Source organism: Chlorocebus sabaeus, chromosome 24, assembly GCF_047675955.1.
Source record: "Chlorocebus sabaeus isolate Y175 chromosome 24, mChlSab1.0.hap1, whole genome shotgun sequence".
NCBI classification, from domain to species: Eukaryota; Metazoa; Chordata; class Mammalia; order Primates; family Cercopithecidae; genus Chlorocebus; species Chlorocebus sabaeus.
In genome coordinates this window covers 51,223,245-51,247,102 of record NC_132927.1, presented here as the reverse complement: position 1 = coordinate 51,247,102, position 23,858 = coordinate 51,223,245, and the positions used below count along the sequence as shown (strand labels likewise).

Genomic DNA, 23,858 nt, shown 5'->3' with positions numbered 1-23,858 from the left:
CATTACTTTCTATTGATTCCAGGTCTTTAGATAGTAACTCTTTCAATAAATTGCCAATCAGAAAATCTTTGATTCTGCCTATGACAACACCCCTAGGCCTTGAGCTGTCCTCCCTCTACAGACCAAACCACTGTACATCTTACATGTATTGACTGGTGTCTTATGTCTCACTAAAATGTATTAAATGTGTAAAACTAAGTTGGAGCCAGACCACCTTGAACACATGTTCTCAGGATCTCCTAAAGGTGGTGTCACAGACCATCAGTCACTCACATTTGGCTCAGAATAAATCTCTTCAAATATTTTACAGAGGTTGACTCTTTTTGGCAACACTTTCCTGGCTGGCAGTCAGGATTCTATCTTCTGTCAAATTAGGACAAATTAGACAAATCCCTTCCACATAAGGGATTTCTGATTCCACAAGATAAGCAACGGGACCTTAAGTGGTTTTCAGTGATGTCAGTGCAACAGTGCTGGGGACCTGTACCACCTCGGTAGCCAAAAGGAACACAGATACAGGAACCCTGTTTGAGAATATTTGCCCTTTAATTTGCATTTAAAATCAGTTTCTTTAAATACTTTAGTTACAAGTTCTGAATAGTGAAGACAGAGTAGTAGATGCTGCAGGCACTCAGTATTGGCTCCCACCCCTTCCCCCCTCCCCCACCCCCAGGCCTCACTTCTTGTCTCAAGATACAAAAGGGCACTCTCTACTGGCCCCGGTGTCAAATGTCAGCAGCCTCAGGCCTGGATGCAGTTGGATACAAAGCCATGAATCCCAGTAGCTTTCATTCGCATTTAACCATGCTCCAAGGAATTCCAATGATTGTGCCCGGATCCACGGGCAACACACCTTAGAAATGACCTCATCCATTTCACTACTATGTACTAACACCCTCAGGGTGGTTTCCTACCCCAGTCCATGTCCTCCAGATCTGTGTCCTGCAGAGGAAGAGACAAGGCCCCACTATAACGCAGGAAGGAATAAGAACTGCCTCCTCAGCCCACGTGCTTATAGCAACTTAATTGAAAAGCTCAAGTCAATCTGAGTCAGTCTAGAGGAGACCTCCCTTCCCCAGTCTCTACCAGGCTCCGGCCCTTCCTCGGGACCACGCTCGGTCCCACTGCCATGATGTGCTAGAATCTGCTCTAAGTAAGAACAAGGTGCTAGAATGAGGCCCAGCAACCAGGAAAGGGTTTGGAAAGGGTTGCTACAGCCCCAGCTGTGTTTGAGATTGTGCCAAGACGAGTCTTCCTGGTGTAAGCCTATGATGGACAGCGTCAGCCCAGGCTCTCCTATGGTGATTACAACACGTGACCTCAGGGGACCTCTGCCCTCTCCTCCCACTCACACACCCAGATCCCCTGGCCTGTGCTTCCTGGAAGAGGTAGAAGAGGCATCTTGAAGTAAATGACAACGGAGAATGAAGGTGCCACTGAAGAAGAAAAGCAGCACCTCTTTGCCTGTGTTCAATCCCTCCACACAAGTGGAATCAAGGGAGAATGTGCACAGCCAGGACAGAGGCTGCTCTGAGCTTGGGAGGCACAGCATCCTCCTAAACATCTCTGCAGAACAAACTTTCAAAAGATAGGAACTTAATAACATGGTCCCCGGGGGTTTCTCTATAGTATACCAGCACTAGGGAGAAGCAAAATCATCTCTGCGGAGGGTTGATGGAAGAAAGGCAGGAATATGGATGAGCATCCATTAAGGCTCTCTCTCTCAAGCCTAAGGAATTAAGATATTCGAGGGTATGAGACAGGTGCAGAGAGAGAGACAGCCTGGCAGGAACACCAAGAAAAGACCTGTGACTGCTGGTTACATAGTGCTCTGCTTCCTTGCTTGAGGCCAACAGCATGTGCCTGCCTGTCACCAGGCTAACCCGGGACCCATGACGGGACAGGGAGAAGACTGATTTTCAGTTCCTGCATGATCAATTTATAGGGTGTGTGGGTTCCTCCTAAAGATCCAGGAGGAGGACTCTGGGATCCTCTACCGCTGCCTTGATTTTGCGGAGGAAAGTCACAGCCTCTCTGCCGTCAATCAGCCGGTGGTCATAGGTCAGTGCCACATACATCATGGGCCGCACCTCCACCTACAGAGAGGAAAGGTCAAGAGGTTTGTCCCCAGCAAGCCACAGCCAGCCTTGCTGAAGGAGGAGATTTAGCATGGCCCATAAGAAAGTTCCTATTTCCAGAGCCTTTCCTATTGATGTTGCCTCTGCATATTTACAGTATTTTCAAAGACCAGGCCTTACTCTCAGTGCAAAGCTTCCCCACTCAGAAACAAAGCTTGCCAAGAAAACTGTCCTCTCACAACTGTCTTTTATTTTTTAAAAACATACTCTGCCCTCTAATGCATCTGCTGCCTACGAGGAAAGTTTTCCCTTCAGTTCTGGCTGCCTGTACTTGCTTCTCTGGCGTTAGAATTTAAAAAAAAAAAAAAAAATTAGGCTGGGGTCTACAAATTCTGGAATTGTATGTGTAGTTGGGTGTGTGGGCATTTTCCAGGAAGATCTACGGATTTTGGTTTCACACAGGAGTCAGTAACCCAAAAGGATTCTAAACACAGGAGTTCCCAGAAAGCTTTTTGATATCAACATATCTTCTAAGGGCCAGCTCAAGCCCCTTTAATACTTAATTCTCTGAACTCCTGGGAAACTTCCAAGCTTTATCATACAACTTGCCAGCTCGTAGACTGACATGCATAAATGTCATCTGTTTCCCAGGGGCAAGGGACCACGTCTCCAACTATATCCCCCACTCCACAGAAGCAAACAAGCCTTCTCAGCTCAGTTGTTCTCAAACTTGAATATGCATCAGGATCATCTGCACTTCTTCTTTAAGTCTGGGATGGGGTCTAAGAATATGCATCTCTAACAAGGTCCCAGATGATGTTGATCCAGACCACAATTTGATAATCAGTGCCTTAGCTATTAGAAACTAAGAAATGGAACTTAGGCCTGGAATTATAGTTAATGTTTTGCAATTAGCATTGAGTTGGATTTCCCCTTCATCAAGACCTAGCCACTAGGACCTTAGAAGTGAGTTCCTACCTTGCCTCCTACAGCCACTGGCCTGTCAAAGATGCCATGCATCCCCAGGATGGCAGACTGAGGGGGGTTGATAATGGGTGTTCCAAAGAGCGAGCCAAAAACGCCTCCATTGCTAATGGTGAAGGTACCGCCATCCATATCTTCAATGGCAAGTTCATTCTTTCGGGCCTAAAAACAGATTTTGTAATTGAAATATTAAGCCAACCCAGCTTCCTTCATCTAAAGTCAGTCCATAATCCCAGCACTTTGGGAGGCTGAGGCAGGAGGACTGCTTGAGGCCAGTTCAAGGTCAACCTGGGCAACACAGTGAGACCCCACCTCTACAAAAAAACTTTATTAGCTAGGCGTGGTGGTGCACACCTGTAGTCCCAGCTACTCAGGAAGCTGGGGCAGGAGAATCACTTGAGCCCAGGAGTGCAAGGCTGCAGTAAGCTATGACTCTACCACTCTACTCCAGCCTGGGCAACACAGCGAGACCCTGCCTCTAAAAACAAAAAAGCAAAGGAAGTCCAGAAAGCTTGTATCATGAGATTGATGGCACAAGCGCCAGCCTCCGTGTGACAGTTTTCCGGTTGAGGTGTCTATGACCAGGGCTCCACCAGAGAAAAGGCACAACTTCATAGAGCTGAAGACTTCAAAGAAGATCTTTTCTAGCAGGTCTCATCTGATGAGATTTCAGTTACCAGAGCGCGGTGAACTCCACCAGATAGATAAAATACTTAGCTCTCATGGGCCACTGCTTTTCTCAGGGGCTATGCACTTGACGTTCCATGAGCACTGCTCGCTGGCGAGCCCAGCCTTCCGAAGGCTCTCTTCCCTCGCCTGCTCAGCAGCTTGTATACATCTTTCTACTTTACCTTCTCTCCCAGTTCAGTGATGGTCCGTTCAATATCTGCATAATTCATAGCTTCCACATTCCTGATGACTGGAACCACCAGACCCTGAAGAGGGTGAAGAGCTGTTTTCAGTTGCAAATTAACATTACCTTTTATAGTTACAACTCCCTTGATTCAACCAGTGGTATCCCCTCCCTAGAATACCTTCATTACTCAATGTGATTAACAGAAAGTCTTAAGATAAAAGAATGTGGCATGGTTTAAAATAAAGTTACTAACTCCTTCCTAAAAACACAGAATTAAAGAAATGATTTCTCTTGTGTGATCTCCTTCTTCACACAGATAAGGTGAGGGTCTAAGACCAGCGTTCCCCATCTCCTGCCCCAACATACCCGTGGGGTGGCCACTGCAACACTGATGTCAATATAATCCCTATACACCACCTCTTTGGTTGTATCGTCAATCACTATGAGAGAGAAAATACATGTTACACACAACTCCCCAGGCAGGCCAAGGCTAATGAGGTAATATCTGCATTAACAGAGTAAAAATCTGCAGAGCTTGATACAGTGTGGGCGGACCAACCACCATGAACACCATTGCATTATGCAAGGCAGCTGGCATTCCACTTACTCCATCCCAACCAAGCATAGTATCTCCCAAGTCCCCTGACTGAGCCTGGGCAGAGAAGCATCCATTTATTTGGCAGCCCTAAGAAGGGCTCAACACACTGGCTTACATAGGATAGGTATGCACTAAATTCTCATTAAGTAGCTCTATTCAAGCTCTGCCTTTGCAGAGAATGACTAACGTTAACAAATGTTCCAAAAAAGGGCAAATTCGGAAAGGAAAAGGGGTACAGAGATGCTACACATTCTCTGCTTCCGACTCTGAACAAGAGGAAGAGGGGAGATCCAAGAGTAAGCGGGGTGATCTGGCTTTGAAATATGCTACCTTGAGAGATGGCAAACCAGCATCTGAAAATATACACCTAGCACTAATGGGAAAATAAAGGCTGGGGAATCATTTCCACTGAAAGTCCACGTTGTATTGTTAGATAAGACATTCGGAGGAAGCATGTAACATGAAAAAGAGGCCATGAGAACTTTTGAGAGCCGCCTACATGTGTGGGCAAGCAGAAGGGGGCCACTGAAAAAGTCAGTCAGGGAGGCATAAGAAGAATGGGAAAAACAAGAAGAGGTATACATATGGGCAAAACAAAGTTGGCCTTCTACCTCCTTAGAGCACACTATTCAACAGGAAGGGACTAGGGCTTCTGCTTCTAGACCTTTAGGGCCCCTGACATTGCTGAGGATGGCAAAAGTATCACTGCCCCCTCTCCAATCTCCCAAGGAACAGAGAAGTGTGTCAACAGGAAAGCAAAGTGCTTGTTAGGTCCACACTACAATGACACAGGTGAGTAAAAAGGAAAGAAAATGAGCACCAAGTCCATGAAAGAGAGGCCAAGCCCAAGCTCCCAGTGAGGCCCATCGACCTGAGATCGAAGGTCAGCCAGGAGCCTACACCAAGTGTGGAAGTCAGGCCCCAAGGTAACAGGGCCTGTGGAGCTGGGGAAGGGGAGGAAGCCAGAACACGAGCTTCCACCTTGATAGGAGACAGCCTGGAGAACTGGGCTATCCCAGAACTGCCTGCTGCCTGAGCAGCTGCCAAGCAGTACACTGGGAAGAGAAACTGTTCTGCCCAGCTGGTGGGGAGAAAGTAATCATGATGCTGCTTCAAGGAAGTGAACCAAGAAATCCCTGGGGAAGATAACCATATTTCTACAGGTAGCAAATAAAAAGCCTTGGTCTGTTGATCCTCTGCATGTGGGAGCAGGTCTGTGCTCATACACCTACCTCCTAGGACCTCTCCGATTCTGGCCACAAGCAACTCACCTGCATTTACAACAGGCTGTTCCTGCAAGGCAAAGGCTGAGGCCTTCACAAATGCTGACATGAAGCCTAGTTTGAGGTTATGTTTCTTCAAAAAAGCCTCTTTGTGCCGAGCCCTCATCTCCTGGATGTTACTGTGAAAACATTACAAAACAAACTGACCACAAAGCCTGTATTTTGACTTTCACACAGGTTTCTCACTCCATATACACAATCAGGTGAGAGCTTTTCCCTCACTCTGGACCATTACCTTAGTTCAAGTTTTGAAATAGTCTACCTGAGGTTAACACAGTAACTCTGTTCTTTTACAAAGAAATATAAAGGAATCAGGCCCAATCTGTCTTTAAGGTGGGTTAAGCTCTTTACAGCGCTCCTTCATGGTCTAGAAGTCAGATTTCAGTGACACATCATATGAACAAGAGATCACACAGCACACCAACATCCTTCCCCTGAATAACTGAGCTATCCATCTTGAAAAAAAAAATTGTTTTAAAGTATAAACAAAATCTACAAAATAAGCAATATTCTTTTTATTTATTGTTAGATTACAAAAAAAAAAACCCCCACTAAATCTGAGTATAACTCCCATGTGATACTCCTCGTATCTCCTGATTAGCGGAGACTAAAATAAACACTTCACAGGTACATGAGGCTCCATGTGGGAAAAAGCAGTTATGACTATGCACGGAAGGGTATAACCCAGTGTTCTTTCAGACTCATGGAAAGTCATATTCATTCTTCATCTTTCCAGAGTTAGCAGTTCCATCCACTTATTCTTTCAAACAGGCACTAACACCTACTACATGTGAGGGTCAGGGCCAGGCACCAAGATACAAAGCTAATTAAGACATAGCTCTTGCCCTTAAGATTAGTTTAATGGCTGTGATTTCTTGGTATTTAGAAAAGTGGCCACCTGTGGTTTAGGCTGCTCCCCTTCAGATGAAGCAGCAAGTCTTCTGAAAAGCCTTTACAACATGAACAGCCTTTATTCTCTTGGGACTGGTTTTTTTCAAAGACACATTGCAGAGTTAGTGGGAAATGGCTTTCCCATCACTTTGCTGCAGAAACCTCAGTATTTATCGGAATGCAATAATGCAGTTCTATGATGAAAATTGAATTTAACTTTATCTCAGGGCCAAATGCTCAGTTCTCCCTTTCTCCCTCTAATGGCCTAATTAGACATTAGCATGAAAGGTAAGATGTGGTACAATTTTAACAGCCCCCTTCAAATCTTTTGTTTTTGAAAAAGGAAGTTTTTCCAAGGGGGACTGATTGGGTTTAAAATGCTTGTTTTCCTGATTCTAACCTTATTTAGTGCTAGGATTACCACCCTAAAGACATTACTGGTTCCCAAGACACAAGAGCTGCAGAAGAGGGAAAGAGATGTGATAAACATCTCTGCTCTCAAACCTGCCCAAATGTTATTGTCTGGTCATTAAGTAGTTTCTATTTCAGAGCTCTGCCCTTGGAGGCAAAGGCTGGGACAATAGGGAAAGGGAGAAGGTCTGAGAAAGGTCCCTTATGGGTTAGCTGATCAGCACAAGACCCAAAGGGCACTCGATCTAAACCAAATTAGGCTGCAGCAAGACTGCAAGCCATTGTTAAGTGACACCTTGATTAGCTGTTGAAAGGAGATCCAGCTATTATGCTTACTTTCCAATCAAAGCTGTTGGGCCAACTGCATCTTTCAGGGACACAAATATTTACATGTTTTGTCTTAAGAAATTGGGTAGAATTTCAAAGTCCAATTCAATTTGTGTACAATTTGGCCCTAATGCACTGAAACATAAGCTGCAGCCTTTGTGATTCATTAGTCAAGGTCCTTCCCCTACATCCTATGAACAAGAGAGAAATCTTTGGCTTGAATGTCATCCAGTCTCTTCAGAAAGTTTCCCAATAGAATGGATGACATCCAGTAAAACAGGTCACAGAGCCCTACTCTAAACAATACCACAGCACACTATCAAGAAAACATCCCTTCTCCCTATTTTTCAAAGCCTTTCCAAAGAAAAGCAAATTTCTCTAATGAAAAGTAGATTTGCAGACTAAACCCTCAGGACAAAAAGAAACAAAGAGATGACCTGAGACTTGATTTGCTTCCTGACTTAAATATAAACTCCTACCCTGGCATTCAAAATGTTCTGAAATAAGGATCCAACCTTCTTTACCATTCTTTGCTATACATAATCCTCACAACAGAAATGATTTTTGACAATTTCTCAAATGTGTCTTCTACTTTCCCATCTCATGGTCTACACTGTTAACATCGTCTGGAATCACCTTTCTCCACAAGGCGACAAAATGCTAGCCATTCTTGAAGACCTTTTTAAAAATTCTTTTCTGGCCAGGCATGGTGGTTCATGCCTATAATTCCAGTGGGAGACCAAGGCAGGAGGATGGCCTGACCCTAGAAGTTCAGGAGACCAGCCTGGGCAACATAGCAAGACCTTGTCTCTACAAAAACTAAAAAAATTGGCCAAGCCTGGTGGCACACGCCTGTGTTCCCAGTGGTCCCAGTCATTTGGGAGGCTGAGACAGGAGGATCACTTGAGCCTCCCAAGTAGCTGGGACTATAGGTCCACGCCACCGTACCTGATTTTTTTTTTTTTTTTTTTTTTTTGAGATAGAGTCTTATTCTGTTGCCCAGGCTGGAGTGCAGTGGCACAATCTCTGCCACTGCAACCTCCTCCTGGGTTCAAGCAATTCTCGTGCCTCAGCCTTCCCATTAGCTGGGATTATAGGCATGCACCACCATGCCTGGGTAATTTCTGTATTTTTACTAGAGGCAGAGTTTCACCATGTTGGCCAGGCTGGTCTCGAACTCCTGGCCTGGCCTCATGTGATCCAACCACCTCAGCCTCCCAAAGTGTTGGGATTATAAGTGCAAGCCACTGCACCCAGCCCTCACTTGGCTAATTTTTAAATTTTATGTAGAGACAGTCTCGCTATGTTGCCCAGGGTGGTTTCCAACTCCTAAGCTCAAGCGATCCTCCTTCCTTGTCCCCCCAAAGCTCTGGGATTACAGGCACGAGCCATGGCGCCCAGTCTATAACCCCACTGAATTCCACAGTACAGTACTCTGTACACAGTACACACTCAAAACATGTTTGTCAAATTTCTCTTCCTGACAGTGCTGATACCTGAACACATCAAAATCTTAAAGAAAACAGGTGAGTCAACAATTAGCTCACTACAGAAATGGGCATACCCAGTGAATTAGTACCTTTGGTTAACATTCTAAGGTTGTTTAAAAACACAACTTGTTTTCCATTTCACTATCAAAGCTGGGTAAAATGAAAGATAAGCCTAGCCTATCTTTGCCTTTTCATCTACCCGATTCTGAATCACTTAGGAAAACATCTAAGGAGCAACCCCTGTGTAAAAGAAGTAGGGTGTGGTGCCCAGGCTCTCGGCATGCTGTCAAGGCTTCTCCATCCCGAGTGGGAGACTTCTGCATAAACCACGTTGGCCTGGTTGTCCCATCTCTGTTTGGCAACCTGACACTAGTCAGAGTGTACAACTATGACTACTCTCATTTATCAGAAATCACAAGATTCAGGTTTAAAAGTCTAAAATGCTAAGTTGTTGGGTTTTTCTTGAGACAGGGTCTCAGTCTGTCACCGAGGCTGGGGTGCAGTGGCATGATCTCAGCTCACTGTACCCTCAACCTCCTGGGCTCAAACGATCCTCCCATCTCAGCCCCCTAAGTAGCTGGGGCTACAGGTGTGCACCACCACACTTGGCTAATTTTTGTATTTTTTGTCGAGGTGGGGTTTCACCTTGTTACCCAGCTGGTCTTGAACTCCTGGACTCAAGCAATCTGCCTGCCTCGGCCTCCCAAAGTGCCAGGATTATAGGTGTGAGCCACTACACCTAGCCAAGGCTAAGGTTAAGGTCATGGAGAAGGCAGGCATAGTATCAGGAAAGCCAATTAAAGAAGCCAGTGGGTCGCTCTGTGAAAGTTAACAATAAACAGGCCGGGTGCAGTGGCTCACGACTGTAATCCCAGCACTTTGGGAGGCCGAGGCAGGTGGATCACGAGGTTAGGAGGTCGAGACCATCCTGGCTAACATGGTGAAACCCCATCTCTACTAAAAAAAATACAAAAAATTAGCCGGGCGTGGTGGCGGGTGCCTGTAGTCCCAGCTACTCAGGAGGCTGAGGCAGGACAATGGCGTGAACCCAGACAATGGCGTGAACCTGGGAGGTGGAGCTTGCAGTGAGACGAGATCGCCCCACTGCACTCTAGCCTGGGAGACAGCGAGACTCCGTCTCAAAAAACAAAACAACAACAACAAAAACAATAAACAAAGCAAAGAAATACCTCTTCCCTGACAAGTTAGTTTTAGAATCAGCACTAGATAAGGAGAGAAGGACAGGGGCAAGTTCGAGTGTTCTCTAAGAAAAAAGAGCCTAGGGGGTAACAGGGGCTAGAGACACTACCTCATGTCAATCTCATTAAAAGTTGTCAGCATTGCACATGTATTCTGGGCCTCCTTCAGACGCTGAGCAATGCGCTGCCGCATCCTGTTCATTTTCTCCTGAAAGCAAGAGTGGAACAAGCATTGACAATCTGATCTCTGGGTCAAGCATTCCCCGCGTAGTCAGAAAGAACATGGCTTGCCACAAGTGGATGGCCAAGGGCTATAGTATCTAAGTAAAACAAGAGCTCCAGGCTTCCCTTTCCTGTAGTGGCCCTTTCTCCTCCAAGCAAAAACAGGCAAACACAGGCCAAACCTACTCACTCAGATGTGCCTGAAGCTTGACCAAGAATGAAGGCTCAGAAACGGTGATTTAAAAACCAAAACCAATTTATGAAAGAATGTAGTGTAGTGTAGTCTAGCCAACATAAGAATCATAAGAAAAAGGGTACTTTCTGTTGCTAAAGACTTGCATGACAATAGCTATTTGTGGAACGGAACCTCATAAGCAACAAACTTTTGAGGCTATCATATTTTTAGGAAGTATTCTCAGGCAGAGGAACCACACTCTTGACCATACTTCCTTGAGGTTTTATGTCTGCACCTGACAGCTATTGCTACTGAGTATTATCCCTTAGCTACAGCTAAGTATCCCGGAAGCACAGGAATAGAGCTCACTAAACCACCTCTCTAAAGTGTGTGACATCATGGGAGGAAGGGGGTGAGTTACTAAGCTACCATCCCCTACAAATATTTAACTTACCCAAGGCTTTCACTGAGCATAATATAGCAGGAAAGCCACTGAACAAGTGTTCAGAAGACCTCGGGTTCTAGTTCTATCATTTGATGGTGATGTGACTATAAAGAAGTTATATTCTAAACTCCCTTTGTCAAGGTTGAGGGAATGAGCTGCCAGCCATTCAAAGGTAGGCACCACCACACCCATACTCCACTAATCTCAACACTGCCCCCTGCCTCTTTCCTGGAAGTGGTCCGCAGAGGCTTACCCGATGTTCTGAACGCAGACCTTTGCCAGCTCCTGGCTCAGCTAGTGGTGGGGCAACAGTGGGTTTCACTGCAGACACTGAAAATGAAGAGAGGATAAAGTGGCATCAGACAAAGAAAGAAACATCTACTGAGTTTGTGCTAGTGCTTTCATATGTCCTGTTACTTAACCATCAAGATATTCTGAGGTGTATTAATATCACTCCAACTTCACAGATGAACAATCTGTTCAGATAAATTAAGTGACTAGCCTAAAGACACACAGCTAGTAACAGAAAGCTGAGATGCAAAACAGAACTTCGGATACAAAGTCTAGAATTCTTTCTACAAAGCAGTCAACCTGGCCTGTTCAGAACCATGATGAGTCTTAGAGTTTACCCTGAGGCAACATATTAGACGAGATGTTCTCCCACATGACACGTGGGAGTTGGAAGCCTACCAGGTTTGCTAGAAGGAGGTTGTGAGGGTGAGGGCACTGGTGGCATCTGAGTGGGTATGGGTGCTGCAGGGGGAGGAACTGGCACTGCTGTAGGTTCTGCCTTTGGGGCTGCAGCAGCAGGAGCTTCAGCCGGTTTGGCCTTAGCAGGAGCAGCTGAAAAACAAGAAAAGTAGATGCCACTGGCACTATCTGAAATGGAAAACAACCAAATCACAGCTACTAAGCCAAAAACTCTAGCTCCAATCAAGTAACAAATGTCTACTGGGTATCGGCAATATGCAAGGCACTGTGAGACATACACACACAATGACATAAGGCACTATTCTCTATTCCTCAGGGTCCCTGAATGTCCATCAGATAACTGGCTCAATTTAGCTCCCTCCTCGATTTCACAGGTTTCTACTGAATAAATTCAGCAAGTACTTTCAAAGCACCTACCAAGCCCAAGAAAATGTAAATTTCCAAGAGAAAAAAACAAAGTCCAGGCAATTTAAAATATTGAAATGCATACATAAACATATTTCTAATTACTGATACTCTCCATCCTCTATTCTAACATTATATATGCAAGAATACTACTAAAAAATAGGCTGGGTGCAGTTGCTCACGTCTGTAATCCCAGCACTTTGGGAGGCCAAGGCAGGCGGATCACGAGGTCAACAGATCAAAACCATCCTGGCCAACATGGTGAAACCCTGTCCCTACTAATACAAAAATTAGCTGTGCGTGGTGGCACGCACCTGTAGTCCCAGCTACTCAGCAGGCTGAGGCAAGAGAATCACTTGAACTCTGGAGGCAGAGGTTGCAGTGAGTCAAGATCAGGCCACTGCACTCCTGCCTGGGCAACAGAGCAAGACTCCATCTCAAAAAAAAAAAAAAAAAAATTCATCGAGGGCTGACTTAGGCTTAAAAAAGCGCTTCATCCAGGATGACTCATAAATCACTGAGGTGGCCAAGTAATAATCTCACAACTTAAATGAAATGTTTGTTTCTATTTTTCACCCATCTGGACATTACATCCAGGGTTAGTGCTAAGACAAACTTCTGTAACAGGAGGACTACCCTTATTTCCTAGCCTTCTATCATACATGTTTTCTACTCCGAGCTTCTGGTCTTGCCTGATTAACCTCAATCATGTGGTCGATCTGCATTATTAGTGTTAACAATGAAAAAGAAATAGACATTTGTGACTCGTTGGTCTACAAGTATGATTCTTGCTTAGGAAAAAGAAATAGACATTTTAGTGGTTATAAAATTTCACTAAGAGTCAGATAAACAGTTATTAATCTCTAATCCTATCAGATCTAGTACAAATTATTTTGTTTCTCATTTCTTCCCAAAAGAAATACCAACCCTTCCTAGAGATATGAGAGAATAGATGTGATAAGAAACAACACTGAATTCCCCATAATAGACAACGAGCATTTCCTTTGAGCATTACGTCAGCGCTCAGAAAGTTCTGAAGCATTTCAGATTTTGGATTTTCAGTTGTGGAGCATTTCAGATTTTGGATTTTCAGTTTTGGAGCATTTCATTTGGATTTTCAGTTTTGGAGCATTTCAGATTTTGAGTTTTCAGATTAGGTATGCTCAATCTGTGTATCTATAAGAAAAGGTTCAGTTTCTCAGCTCCTGCTAAGAAACACCCATGGAAAGAACAGACTATAAGGTCTATTTTTTTAAAAATAAACTTTTCTTCCAGAATTTGACATTTAAAGTTCACAGTATATATAAATTTACCCCTTATTCCCTCAACTAAGGGCAGCTGGAATGACAGAGTCTTTGACATATCAGGGAATTAGCACATTATGCTCAGTCCCAATCCCAAGAGGGAACACTGGAGACCTTGAGCACCAGGAGAACTTCTTTACCACCAGTTTTCCTGAGTGTGAAAAGCGGAGTGCCTCCTTCGACTTTTCCCCCATCAGGTACCAAAAGAGCTTCAATCACGCCATTTGCTGGTGATGGAACCTGCACAGAAGTCTGGAAGAGGAAGACAGATGGAGGAAGTCCAAATGTTTATCCAGCATTAGAAAATTAGCTGTATAGAATCTCCAATGAAGCTGGGCACGGTGGTTCATGCCTGTAGTCCCAGTACACTGGGAGGCCAAGGCAGGTGGATCACTTGAGGTCAGGAGTTCAAGACCAGCCTGGCCAACATGGTGAAACCCTATCTCTACTAAAAACTATAAAAATGTAATCCCAGCTACTTGGGGAGGCTGAGGCAGGAAAAAATCGCTTGAACCTGGCAGGTGAAGCCAATATCGCGCCATTGTACTCCAGCCTGGGTGACAGAGCGAAACGCCGTCTCAAAACAACAACAACAACAAAAACCTCCAATGAGTCACAAGAGTGGTAACACAATATATAAGGCCCTGGACACAAACACCTAAGGCCACAATTTCAGAGCAAGGCTGATGATAAGTCAACGCTATTGTGAAGATTCACTCTTTCTGTCCTTTCTCAGAAACATTCAGGCAATATTCAGTTAATAGGTTTCCAAGTGATACAGGAAAAACTGGAAACAGCTTACTTACCCTCCTCACCCCATCACCACACACTACAAGACTAAAGCTACTAAATGAAGTACATAGTACACACACAGCAAACAATTTAAAGTTAAATGCAGGTCAGGTGCGGTGGCTCACGCCTGTAATCCCAACACTTCGGGAGGCAGAGGCAGGCAGATCACCTGAGGTCAGGAGTTTGAGACCAGCCTGGCGAAACCCTGTCTCTATAAGAAGTACAAAAATTAGCCAGGTGTGGTGGCATGTGCCTATAATCCCAGCTACTAGGGAGGCTGAGGCAGGAGAATCACTTGAACCCGGGAGGTGGAGGTTGCAGTGAGCTGAAATCAGGCCACTGCACTCCAGTCTGGGCAACAGAACAAGACTCTGTCTCAGGAAAAAAAAAAAAAAAAGGAAGTTGGCCGGGCGCGGTGGCTCAAGCCTGTAATCCCAGCACTTTGGGAGGCCGAGACGGGCGGATCACGAGGTCAGGAGATCGAGACCAGCCTGGCTAACACGGTGAAACCCTGTCTCTACCAAAAAAATACAAAAAAAACTAGCCAGGCGAGGTGGCGGGCGCCTGTAGTCCCAGCTACTCAGGAGGCTGAGGCAGGAGAATGGCGTAGACCCGGGAGGCAGAGCTTGCAGTGAGCTGAGATCCGGCCACTGCACTCCAGCCTGGGCGACAGAGCAAGACTCCGTCTCAAAAAAAAAAAAAAAAAAAAAAAAAAAAAGCCGGGCGCGGTGGCTCAAGCCTGTAATCCCAGCACTTTGGGAGGCCAAGACGGGCGGATCACGAGGTCAGGAGATCGAAACCATCCTGGCTAACATGGTGAAACTCCATCTCTACTAAAAATACAAAAAACTAGCCGGGCGTGGTGGTGGCGCCTGTAGTCCCAGCTACTCTACCAGGGAGGCTGAGGCGGGAGAATGGCGGGAACCCGGGAGGCGGAGCTTGCAGTGAGCAGAGATCACCCCGCTGCACTCCAGCCTGGGAGACACAGCGAGACTCCGTCTCAAAAAAAAAAAAAAAAAAAAAAGTTAAATGTAAAAAGTTTTTTTTTTAATTGAATGAATCCAATAATTTTACAACTGAGGTTAGAGCTAGTTAAAAATTATCTCTAAACAACGGTTAAGTCCCTGTTTCATTAGGTTAACTAAGGGAAGCCCATGAAAAACTGGTAATATAAGATAAGCCTACCTTGTCAGTTTCAATCTCACAAACCACTTCATCTTCTGCAACGGTGTCTCCAACAGCTGAAAAGACAATCAAAGGCTACCTGTTAGCGGGGAGCCTCCAGTATGTTACAAGAACCCTTTCCTACAGGGCCAGCGGAAAGTACATATGTAAAGAAAAGGGCAGAGCTATAAATTCTACAACTATCCTTGGCGGAGGGGAGAATTTTAGAAAGCACTTAAACTTAAGAAGTGAGAGGAGCCAGGCACCGTGGCTCACGCCAACACTTTGTGGCAGGCCAAGGCGGGCAGATCACCTGAGGTCAGGAGTTTGAGACCAGCCTGACCAACATGGTGAAACCCCATCTCTACTAAAAATACAAAAAACTTGGCCATGCGTGGTGGTGGGCACCTGTAATCCCAGCTACTCGGGAGGCTGAGGCAAGAGAATCACTTGAACCTGGGAGGTGGAGGCTGCAGTGAGCCGAGATCATACCACTGTACTCCAGGCTGGGAACAGAGTCAGACTCTGTCTCCAAAAAAAAAAAAAAAAAAAACAAAAAAAAAACCAAAAACAAAAAGAAACACAAGAAGAGAGGAAACTAAATCTTACCTTTCTCCCACCTGACATCTCCCTCTGTGACAGATTCTGCAAATGCTGGGGTTTTGACTGTAACCAAGTCATCCTCTAGGAAAAATGCAAAAAAGAAAATCACAAGTAGTTCATTTTTCATTATTTTTCTTTAATTAAACTCAATCAATTGTTGCTCTTCCCATAAAATTCCATTCCCAAGAAGGCAGGTACTTACTGCATACAGCTGTAGTTCTGAAGAAGCGAACACTGAAGACACTGTTGTTGTTAATGCTACAAAAGAAACACACGTTAACTCCTTTAGCAGGTGAACCACTCACACTTTAGTTAAGGCCCCATGGGTCACCTTTCTCTTAAACAGTGACTCCTGACCAGGGGTGTACATCAGTGTCACTTGGGGAGGAACCTTTTCAAAGTTCACATGTCTAGGCCTCTCCCCCAGGGATTCTGACTCAGCAGGTCTGGAGCAGAGCCTAATGACCCAGGTACCTTAGACGGTGAGCTCCCCAAGTACGCCCAGGCCCCTGTGTTGCAATGCAATGCCAGCTCTCACAAAACAGACTTACATTTGGTTTTTAAAGAAAAAATAAGCACCTTGGTCCTTTGTAGACTGAAAGGACTTAGAATCTTAATTTGGTTTTTTGTTTTTTAAGAGACAGAGACTTGCTCTGTCACCCAGGCTGCAGTACAGTGGCATGATAATAGTTCACTGTAACCTCGAATTCCTGGACTTAAGGGATCCTCCCACCTCTGCCTCCCAAGTAACTAGGACTACACGCACATGCCACCCAGCTAATTTTTTAAAATTACTCTTTGTAGACTACGGACTTCATTGCCCAGATGGGTCTCCAAGATCCTGCCCAAAGCGCTGGGATTACGAGAGTGAGTCACCATGTCCAGCCAGGTCTCTTTCTTAACCAAATCCAGGATAGATACATGGCTTGCCCAGGGTACAAGCCATTGTGCAAGGTATAATGGAATTTCTGCCCTCAAGATAACAGATTCAGATCAGATAAGGCAGCAAGATTAACAAGACTAACTCGGAAGTAAAACAAGGTGTTATGCCAAAAAAAAAAACCCAAAAACAAAAAAACCACACACAAACTCCATATGGTATCTCCTACTCAGTTCTCTTGCTAGAAAGCAGCACATCAATACATTCTGGACTCATTCAAAATGAACCTCAAAGACCAAGGCATTTACTAATATGGCCTTTACAGTAATAACAGAAACTGGAGAATGAACTCACCCTGTATGCACAAAGCCATTAACAGTGGTTACCTCTGAGGGGTGAGAGATGTAGACATACACGGTATCTCTGGTTATGTGTTGCACACTTACACCATTTGGGAGAAAGATTTGGATTGATGGGGACTTTCACTTTTTACACTTCAGGACTGTTTGAATATTCTACAACAAGCATTTTTATAATAGAAAAGTAAAATAGATTTAAGTTGCCTTTAGGTATTTTTACTTTTATAACGTCAAAATAACTGTAAGGTCTATGTATAACCAAGAAAAAAATGAAGATATTTAAAAACTACAGAATACAAAATGTTCTTCATATAGTTTGTAACCATGTAAAGTACATGCCTACAGGCAAGAACTAACAGGCAACATGCAAGTGCAGAGACTGCTCTGCAAGTCATCCAGGAACCCAGAGCGGTGCCCACCACTACCAAGAGGCATTCGGGGGGCTAGAGGACAAGGATAAAAAAGTCTTCTCATGGACACCCTTTTTACTTTTTGAATTTTTAACCATGTAAATATAATAATATTAAGTAAAAACATAAAACCAAAAATTGTTTTACAATAAAAGATTTCTTAAATAAAGTGGGTACCTTATTCACAGAAAAGGCGCAACACACACAAAGATACTGGAATAGGGTGACATGATCGGGGTGATCCCACACACAGTTTACTTTTTCCTCATTATTTACTTTCAAATATTTAGTGTATTTATGGTAGAGATTCATGATTGTCCCAATTTTCATTTAATTGCAGATGAGTAATACATTTTGAATATCTAAGTAACTAGATGTTCACTGCAGGATATTATAAATAGCAAAAAGAATACTTACAATGGGATCATACCACACAGTAGAAAATGAAATCATTTTGTAACCTGCTTTTTCCCACTTTTCATAGTGTGAACATCTGAACATACTACAGTTTAGCCAATCCCTTGCTCTTTACCATTTTGAGATAAATCTGGTTATACCAGTTCTTTAGTATAGATTCCTAGAGATGGAATTGCTAGACGAAAAGGTACACACAGGCCAGGCCATGGCTCACGCCTGTAATCCCAGCACTTTGGGAGGCTGAGGAGGGCAGATCACCTGATGTCAGGAGTTAGAGACCGGCCTGGCCAACATGGTGAAACCCCGTCTCTAGTAAAAATACAAAAATTAGCCAGGTGTGGTGGCGTGCGCCTGTAATCCCAGCTACCCAGGAGGCTGAGGCAGGAGAATTGCTGGAATCCGAGAGGCAGAGGCTGCAGTGAGCCGAGATCGTGCCACTGCACTCCAGCCTGGGCGATAGAGCAAGACTCCACCTCAAAAAAAAAAAAAAAAAAGAAAAAAAGGTACACACATTCAAAGACTTATAACTATCAAATTGCCCTCCAAAATAACACAGGAATTCATATTTCTAGTACTGAGTGCAACATTTACCCAATTTTAAAAAACCAGCCAGGCACCGCAGCTCACGCCTGTATCCTCCACTTTGGGAGGCTAAAGCAAGTGGATGGATTGCTTGAGCCCAGGAGTTTTACACCAGCCCGGGTATCATGGCGAAACAATCCCACCTCTACAAAACATACAAAAATCAGCCAGGCACGGTGGCACGTGCCTGTAGTCTCAGCTACTCAGGAGGCTGAGGTGAAAGGATCTCTTGAGCCCAGGAGGCTGAGGACGCAGTGAGCCAAGATCAGGCTACTGCACTCCAGCCAAAGTGGCACAGCAAGATCCTGTCTCAAAACAAACAACAACAAAAACTCTCATTGTGATGTACAGTAAGCAGCTCATCCGCTGACCCCTTCACTTTGAGGATTCTCCCTGTAGAGAAAGCAACCTGACAGCTGTTGAACAGGTAAGTAGGGAGCATTCTCTTAGCATCACCACGGAAACATTTGGAATGCAAAGCAGCATTTAAGCAACATTCATATGCACAAGTTAATCTGAAACACACATGGGTGGCCTTTCTCCAAACTCTGCATTATGCAGCAACAGCATTCCCTCCAAACTAGTCAGTCCCAGGACTCAACCAATTTTAAGCTTTTACTGTTTCTAAAAATGAGTAACTATGCTACTGAGAGGATGCTCTTAATCTCCACAATAAATGTAACCTTGAGCCTTTCAGCTGCACTTACATCCAAATAGAGTATCTAGGAGCACCCTTCCATATCCCATAGAAAGAGGGTTCCAACTTAACTTTCATTACAATCTAAACACCTGTGGAGAGCGGGCACACTCCTAGTTCAACACTGACATGGAGCTGATGCTCAAGGAACATCACATGGGAAAAGTGAACATCGAGGTTAGTCTAAGGACTCAACATAATCACCTCAATTTCTAGGTCTGGAGGCCAGTGAAGAATTCAGATGGTCAAATTTAGAACTTTATGTCTTAATAAATAACCCGTGGCCACATGTCTGTACTCCCCAATGATACTTACACAACCTTCCTGCTGTTAGGGTAACCTGGTCCCTGGCATAAGGAGACCCCTGCAAGAAACAAAATAACTCTTAACCAACAACTCTTATCTCACAAAGGATACATGCTGGGAATGGAAAAGAGGTCTGCTCACCCCCAACCCTGAGACAGAGCAGGATCAACGGCAACAGATATAATCTTTATCATAGAGTCCCGCTTCTCAAACTTTTCCAAAGTAGCCTTAGTGGCAGAGAGCAACTGGGTATGTGAGATTGAGTGGGAATGTGTTTGGCCGGGGAGGAAAGAGAAAAAATTTGATGGCACAGCCCAAAGTGATTATATAATCTCATTTTCCTTAAAAAGTCAGAACTTTTCATTATTCCTGTATGTTTTCATAATAAAATGTCTCTTGCCAAGTCTTCAAATACAACTGAAGCCTGAGAAAGACAGGGGATGGCTTATATTGTGACTATACATAACCCAATTTGAGAAGCAAGGAGGATATTTGGTCCGGGTTTGAAAAGCCTGGGTTGGAAATCTTATCACCCGAACCCTAGTGGTAAAGATTTGGCTACTTTAGGTTCAGGGTCTCCAGCTTGTCCTAGGGCTGAGAAAATCATGTCCCTATCTTTCAGTGTATTGACTTCCCATGCCATTCTGAAGTCTTCTGCCCTGGTCACTCTCAACAAGGTGAAAGCCCCTTTCTGCCCACCAGCTGTCCTTATCATAGACAACTGCATTTCCCCAACTGATGACTAGTAACTACAGCTGCCTCTTCTGAATTCTTTCTTATGTCTTTTTTCTTTCAGATTAACAATTCTTTCTGAACCATAGGCTCAAGAGACACCAAATGAGAGCTAGCTCTCTCTTATGCCCACCTCCTCACAAACATCCCAACACAGGTAAGCCAGTCACCTCTATATCCAGCAGCCAATGACTATGCAGCGCAAATTCTAAGCGTAGTATGTTCTTAAACTAGAGTAGCTGGTGCCCCACATTGATTTTGGAAACCTGGAGTCTAATTCAGAGTTCATCCTACAGCACATTTCATTTGTACAGCGCTTTAGGGTTTATAAAAAGCTTTCCCATAATTACCTCACTTTGATTTTACAGTCTCACAACTCTCTGAAGTGGAACGATTATCTGCCATTATTCCTATTTCATATAAGCAGGGCTTCTGGAGGTTAAGTGACTAGCCCAAGATGAATCCCTGAGCCTAAATGCAAATCCCCAAGTGCAAGGTTCTTTCCATTGTCCTGCCCACCTATAAAGTGGAGAAAATGTTCACTGACATTGTTCAGGGTTCCCACTTGAAAAATACATTTGTTATTGAGAGTCCACTACAAGCTGACATTGTGCTAGGTGCCTTATGTTCTCATAACTCAGGATAAAGTCCACACACTTTACATGATCCTGTACCGTCCAGCCCACTCTATCTTTCCTGCCAGACAGGCTTCTTCCCATGTCTATCACTGGTCAAGTCCTTTCCTGTCTGAAAACCTTTGCACAAGCAATTCCCTTTGCCTGGAATACATTTTCTTGGCTCTTTTATATTCAGGTCTCAGTTAAATGTCACTTCTTCAGGGAAGCCTTTACTGACATTTCCAACCTTCCCAAGCTGGGCTACATCATTCCACCCTTTCATCACACCCTTTATTCCTCTCTCGTAGTTACCACAATTTAATTATGCCCTTGTCGGAGCATAACTGTATACCTGCTCTCTCTCTCCAGCTAGCCCATAAAATCTCGAGGCTAGAGTCCATCTGTATCCCTGTTACCCAGAACAGTGGCTAGCATATAGTAAACACTCAATAAATGATCTGTTGAGTCTATGAGTAAATGAGAGCATGGTGGGTTAAGAGTTCAGGCTGGGTCAGGTAGACCTGGCTGGATCAACAGCTGGGTGTGTGACCATGGCCAAGGCTTTTAAGCTCTCTTGTCTTGGGTTATGCATTTGTAAAATAGAAAAAATACTTTTTACTGTTTTGTGATGATTAAAAAATTCACAGAAAGCAGTCATATAAATGCTTGGCACAAAGAAAGCCCACAAGATCAACCCATTCAACAAATACTTAGGCTAGGCATATAACAGAAAATAAGCTATGGATGACACTTTTTTTTTTTTTTAACTAGTGGGATAAAATCTAAACTCCTTCAAGTCTCTATACCATCTTCTATCTCATGCCACTCTCTCCGTTAACCAAAATACTCTGGCCAAATCACCTTTTTTCCAGTTCTTAAGTTCTGCCAACCTCTTTTCTTCCTCAGGGTCTTTGTACATGCCATTCTCTTTCTCCTGGGCTTCACTGGGTTAGCTCCGTCACATCCTGCTGGCCATAACTGGTTTTTTTTTGTTTTTTTTTTTTTTTTAAGACAGAGTATCCTGTCGCCCAGGCTGGAGCGCAATGGTGCGATCTCGGTTCACTGTAAGATCCGCCCCCCCCCGCCCTCCCGGGTTCACACCATTCTCCCGCCTCAGCCTCCCGAGGAGCTGGGACTACAGGCGCCCACCACAATGCCCGGCTAATTTTTTGTATTTTTTAGTAGAGATGGGGTTTCACCGTGTAAGCCAAAATGTCTCGATCTCCTGACCTCGTGATCCGCCCGCCTCGGCCTCCCAGAGTGCTGGTACTACAGGCGTGAGCCACCGCGCCCGGCCATGGCCATAACTTTTAAGTCACCTCAGAAATTTCTGGGCTCTTCTGTCCACCCTCACATGTTTCCTTCTCAGCAGTTACAAAAATTTGCCTTTGTTCGCTTGTTCAGCAATTGACACTATCCAACTAGCCAAGAAGCTCCATGAGGGCAAGAACTGTACACTTCTGTATCCACTCCTGTATCCCTAGTGTCTAGCACAGTGCCTGACACAGTAGAAACTCAACAACTACGAGCTAAATGAATAAACGATAGCTCATGATTATGTAGCACTATGTCTCACTACTCTCTGAACCGAACTGTCTTTAGGTATTACGAGAAACACAGGCACCCCCGAGTTCCTCACATACTGCTCTGTCCAGGAGCAGAGCATTTTAGGTGACGGCAAGGGCAGAACTTACCAGGCAGGGAACGTCTCCCTAGAGGGCAGTTCCCCTGTTGAGAAAGAAGACATTATCGACGTCACCCAAGATGGAAAAAAAAAAAAAAAAAGAACACCCAGCTTTTTCTTCTAAGTACACGCTCAAAGCTGTACCCGTGGTGGTGACAGGTGAATCTCGTAACTCCGAAGGTGAATGTAACACACCGTGCTGGCAGTCCCAATCAACACGCTGGGCCTGCCAAACTATCTCAACTTCCCAACGGGACTTACTAATACCCACAGATTTTAGCAGAGCAAGAGGAGACGGGCGCCGAATCCCGCCAGAGGACTCCGCCGCGCCTCCTCCCTAACTCTGAGTCGAGTAACTGGACGGGCGCGGCTCCCCAGCTCCAGCGCGGAGGGTGGGGTACAGCAGGAAACGTTTCCCGCGGGCTGCCTGAAGAAGGCAGGGGGCCGCTGGGCTCCGCAAAACGGTCCCGAGAGCAACCACGGCCCCCGGCCGCCCAGCCCGCGCGGCCTCCGCGTCCCAGTGCCCTTGGTGCCCGGTCTGACCGGCGCGCCGCGCCCCTGCCTTCCAGGCCTCTTGTCCGCCCGCCAACAGACTCCTCACGCGTCGAGGCCCCGGCTCGGCCAGACCGTACCTTCTGGAAGGCAGAGAGCGAGCGGCTGAATGCCCGGGACACACAGCGGGACCGCGACAGCATCGCGGCAGCGGAGCCGAGGGCGGGCGGACACCGGATATAGGGCCCGGCAACAACCGGAAGTTGGGTGGGCCGCAGTACCCGCCGCCCGACGAGGGGTGTTCGGAGCGAACCACTGGCAGGGGGTGGGCGCACGGCTGCGCCCAGTTGCCGGCGCTGCAGCCCAGGAGTCCTGCTCTCTGGAGCAGGCAACCCTAAGGCGCTCTCGGGGCCCTCTGCACTGCCTGTCACCCTGAGCTGGTTCTCCTGAAGGTGTCTACGACTGTCCTGCCACCAGATTGCCCCCGGGGTCAGGCCTCCCCCTACCCTTCCACAGAACTGGCTCTGAGCTTGGCGCCCTTCTCTTTCGGGACCCAATGGCACCGCGCGGTTCCTCCTCTGTACCTTGGGAAGAGAGCGAAAGAGGGGCACGGACTTTGAATTGAAACCTTGGCAGACATGCATGCCTGATCTTACACTTGCGTGGCCTTGGGCAGATGACATTGCCCCCCACCTGCAGCCTCAGGTTCCTTAACTATTAAAAAAAACAAAAACACAAAAAAGC

The 23,858-nt window shown here is 45.3% G+C and overlaps 1 protein-coding gene across 1 annotated transcript; it reads right to left on the bottom strand.

The window, feature by feature from the left end:
• Window positions 1-523: 523 nt before the first annotated feature.
• On the bottom strand, window positions 524-23,375 carry DLST (dihydrolipoamide S-succinyltransferase). The gene is made up of 15 exons (XM_037984262.2): window positions 23,255-23,375; window positions 22,633-22,666; window positions 19,599-19,647; window positions 16,141-16,196; window positions 15,945-16,019; window positions 15,357-15,412; window positions 13,520-13,631; window positions 11,650-11,802; window positions 11,213-11,289; window positions 10,228-10,325; window positions 5,788-5,918; window positions 4,285-4,358; window positions 3,914-3,997; window positions 3,057-3,224; window positions 524-2,096 (listed from the first exon to the last, which is right to left on the bottom strand). Exons 1-15 carry the CDS (start codon window positions 23,315-23,317, stop codon window positions 1,962-1,964), a joined length of 1,365 nt encoding a protein of 454 aa, XP_037840190.1. The 5' UTR covers window positions 23,318-23,375; the 3' UTR covers window positions 524-1,961.
• Window positions 23,376-23,858: the final 483 nt, after the last annotated feature.

Bases quoted from the DNA above. Each gene is read 5' to 3' on its own strand.
- DLST (XM_037984262.2), bottom strand. From the start codon at position 23,317: ATGCTGTCGCGGTCCCGCTGTGTGTCCCGGGCATTCAGCCGCTCGCTC. The intron at 11,290-11,649 runs GTAGGCTTCCAA...CTTCATTTTCAG, and splicing joins ACCTCCTTCTAGCAAACCTG to TGTCTGCAGTGAAACCCACT. The intron at 3,998-4,284 runs GTATGTTGGGGC...CACCCTCTTCAG, and splicing joins TTGCAGTGGCCACCCCACGG to GGTCTGGTGGTTCCAGTCAT.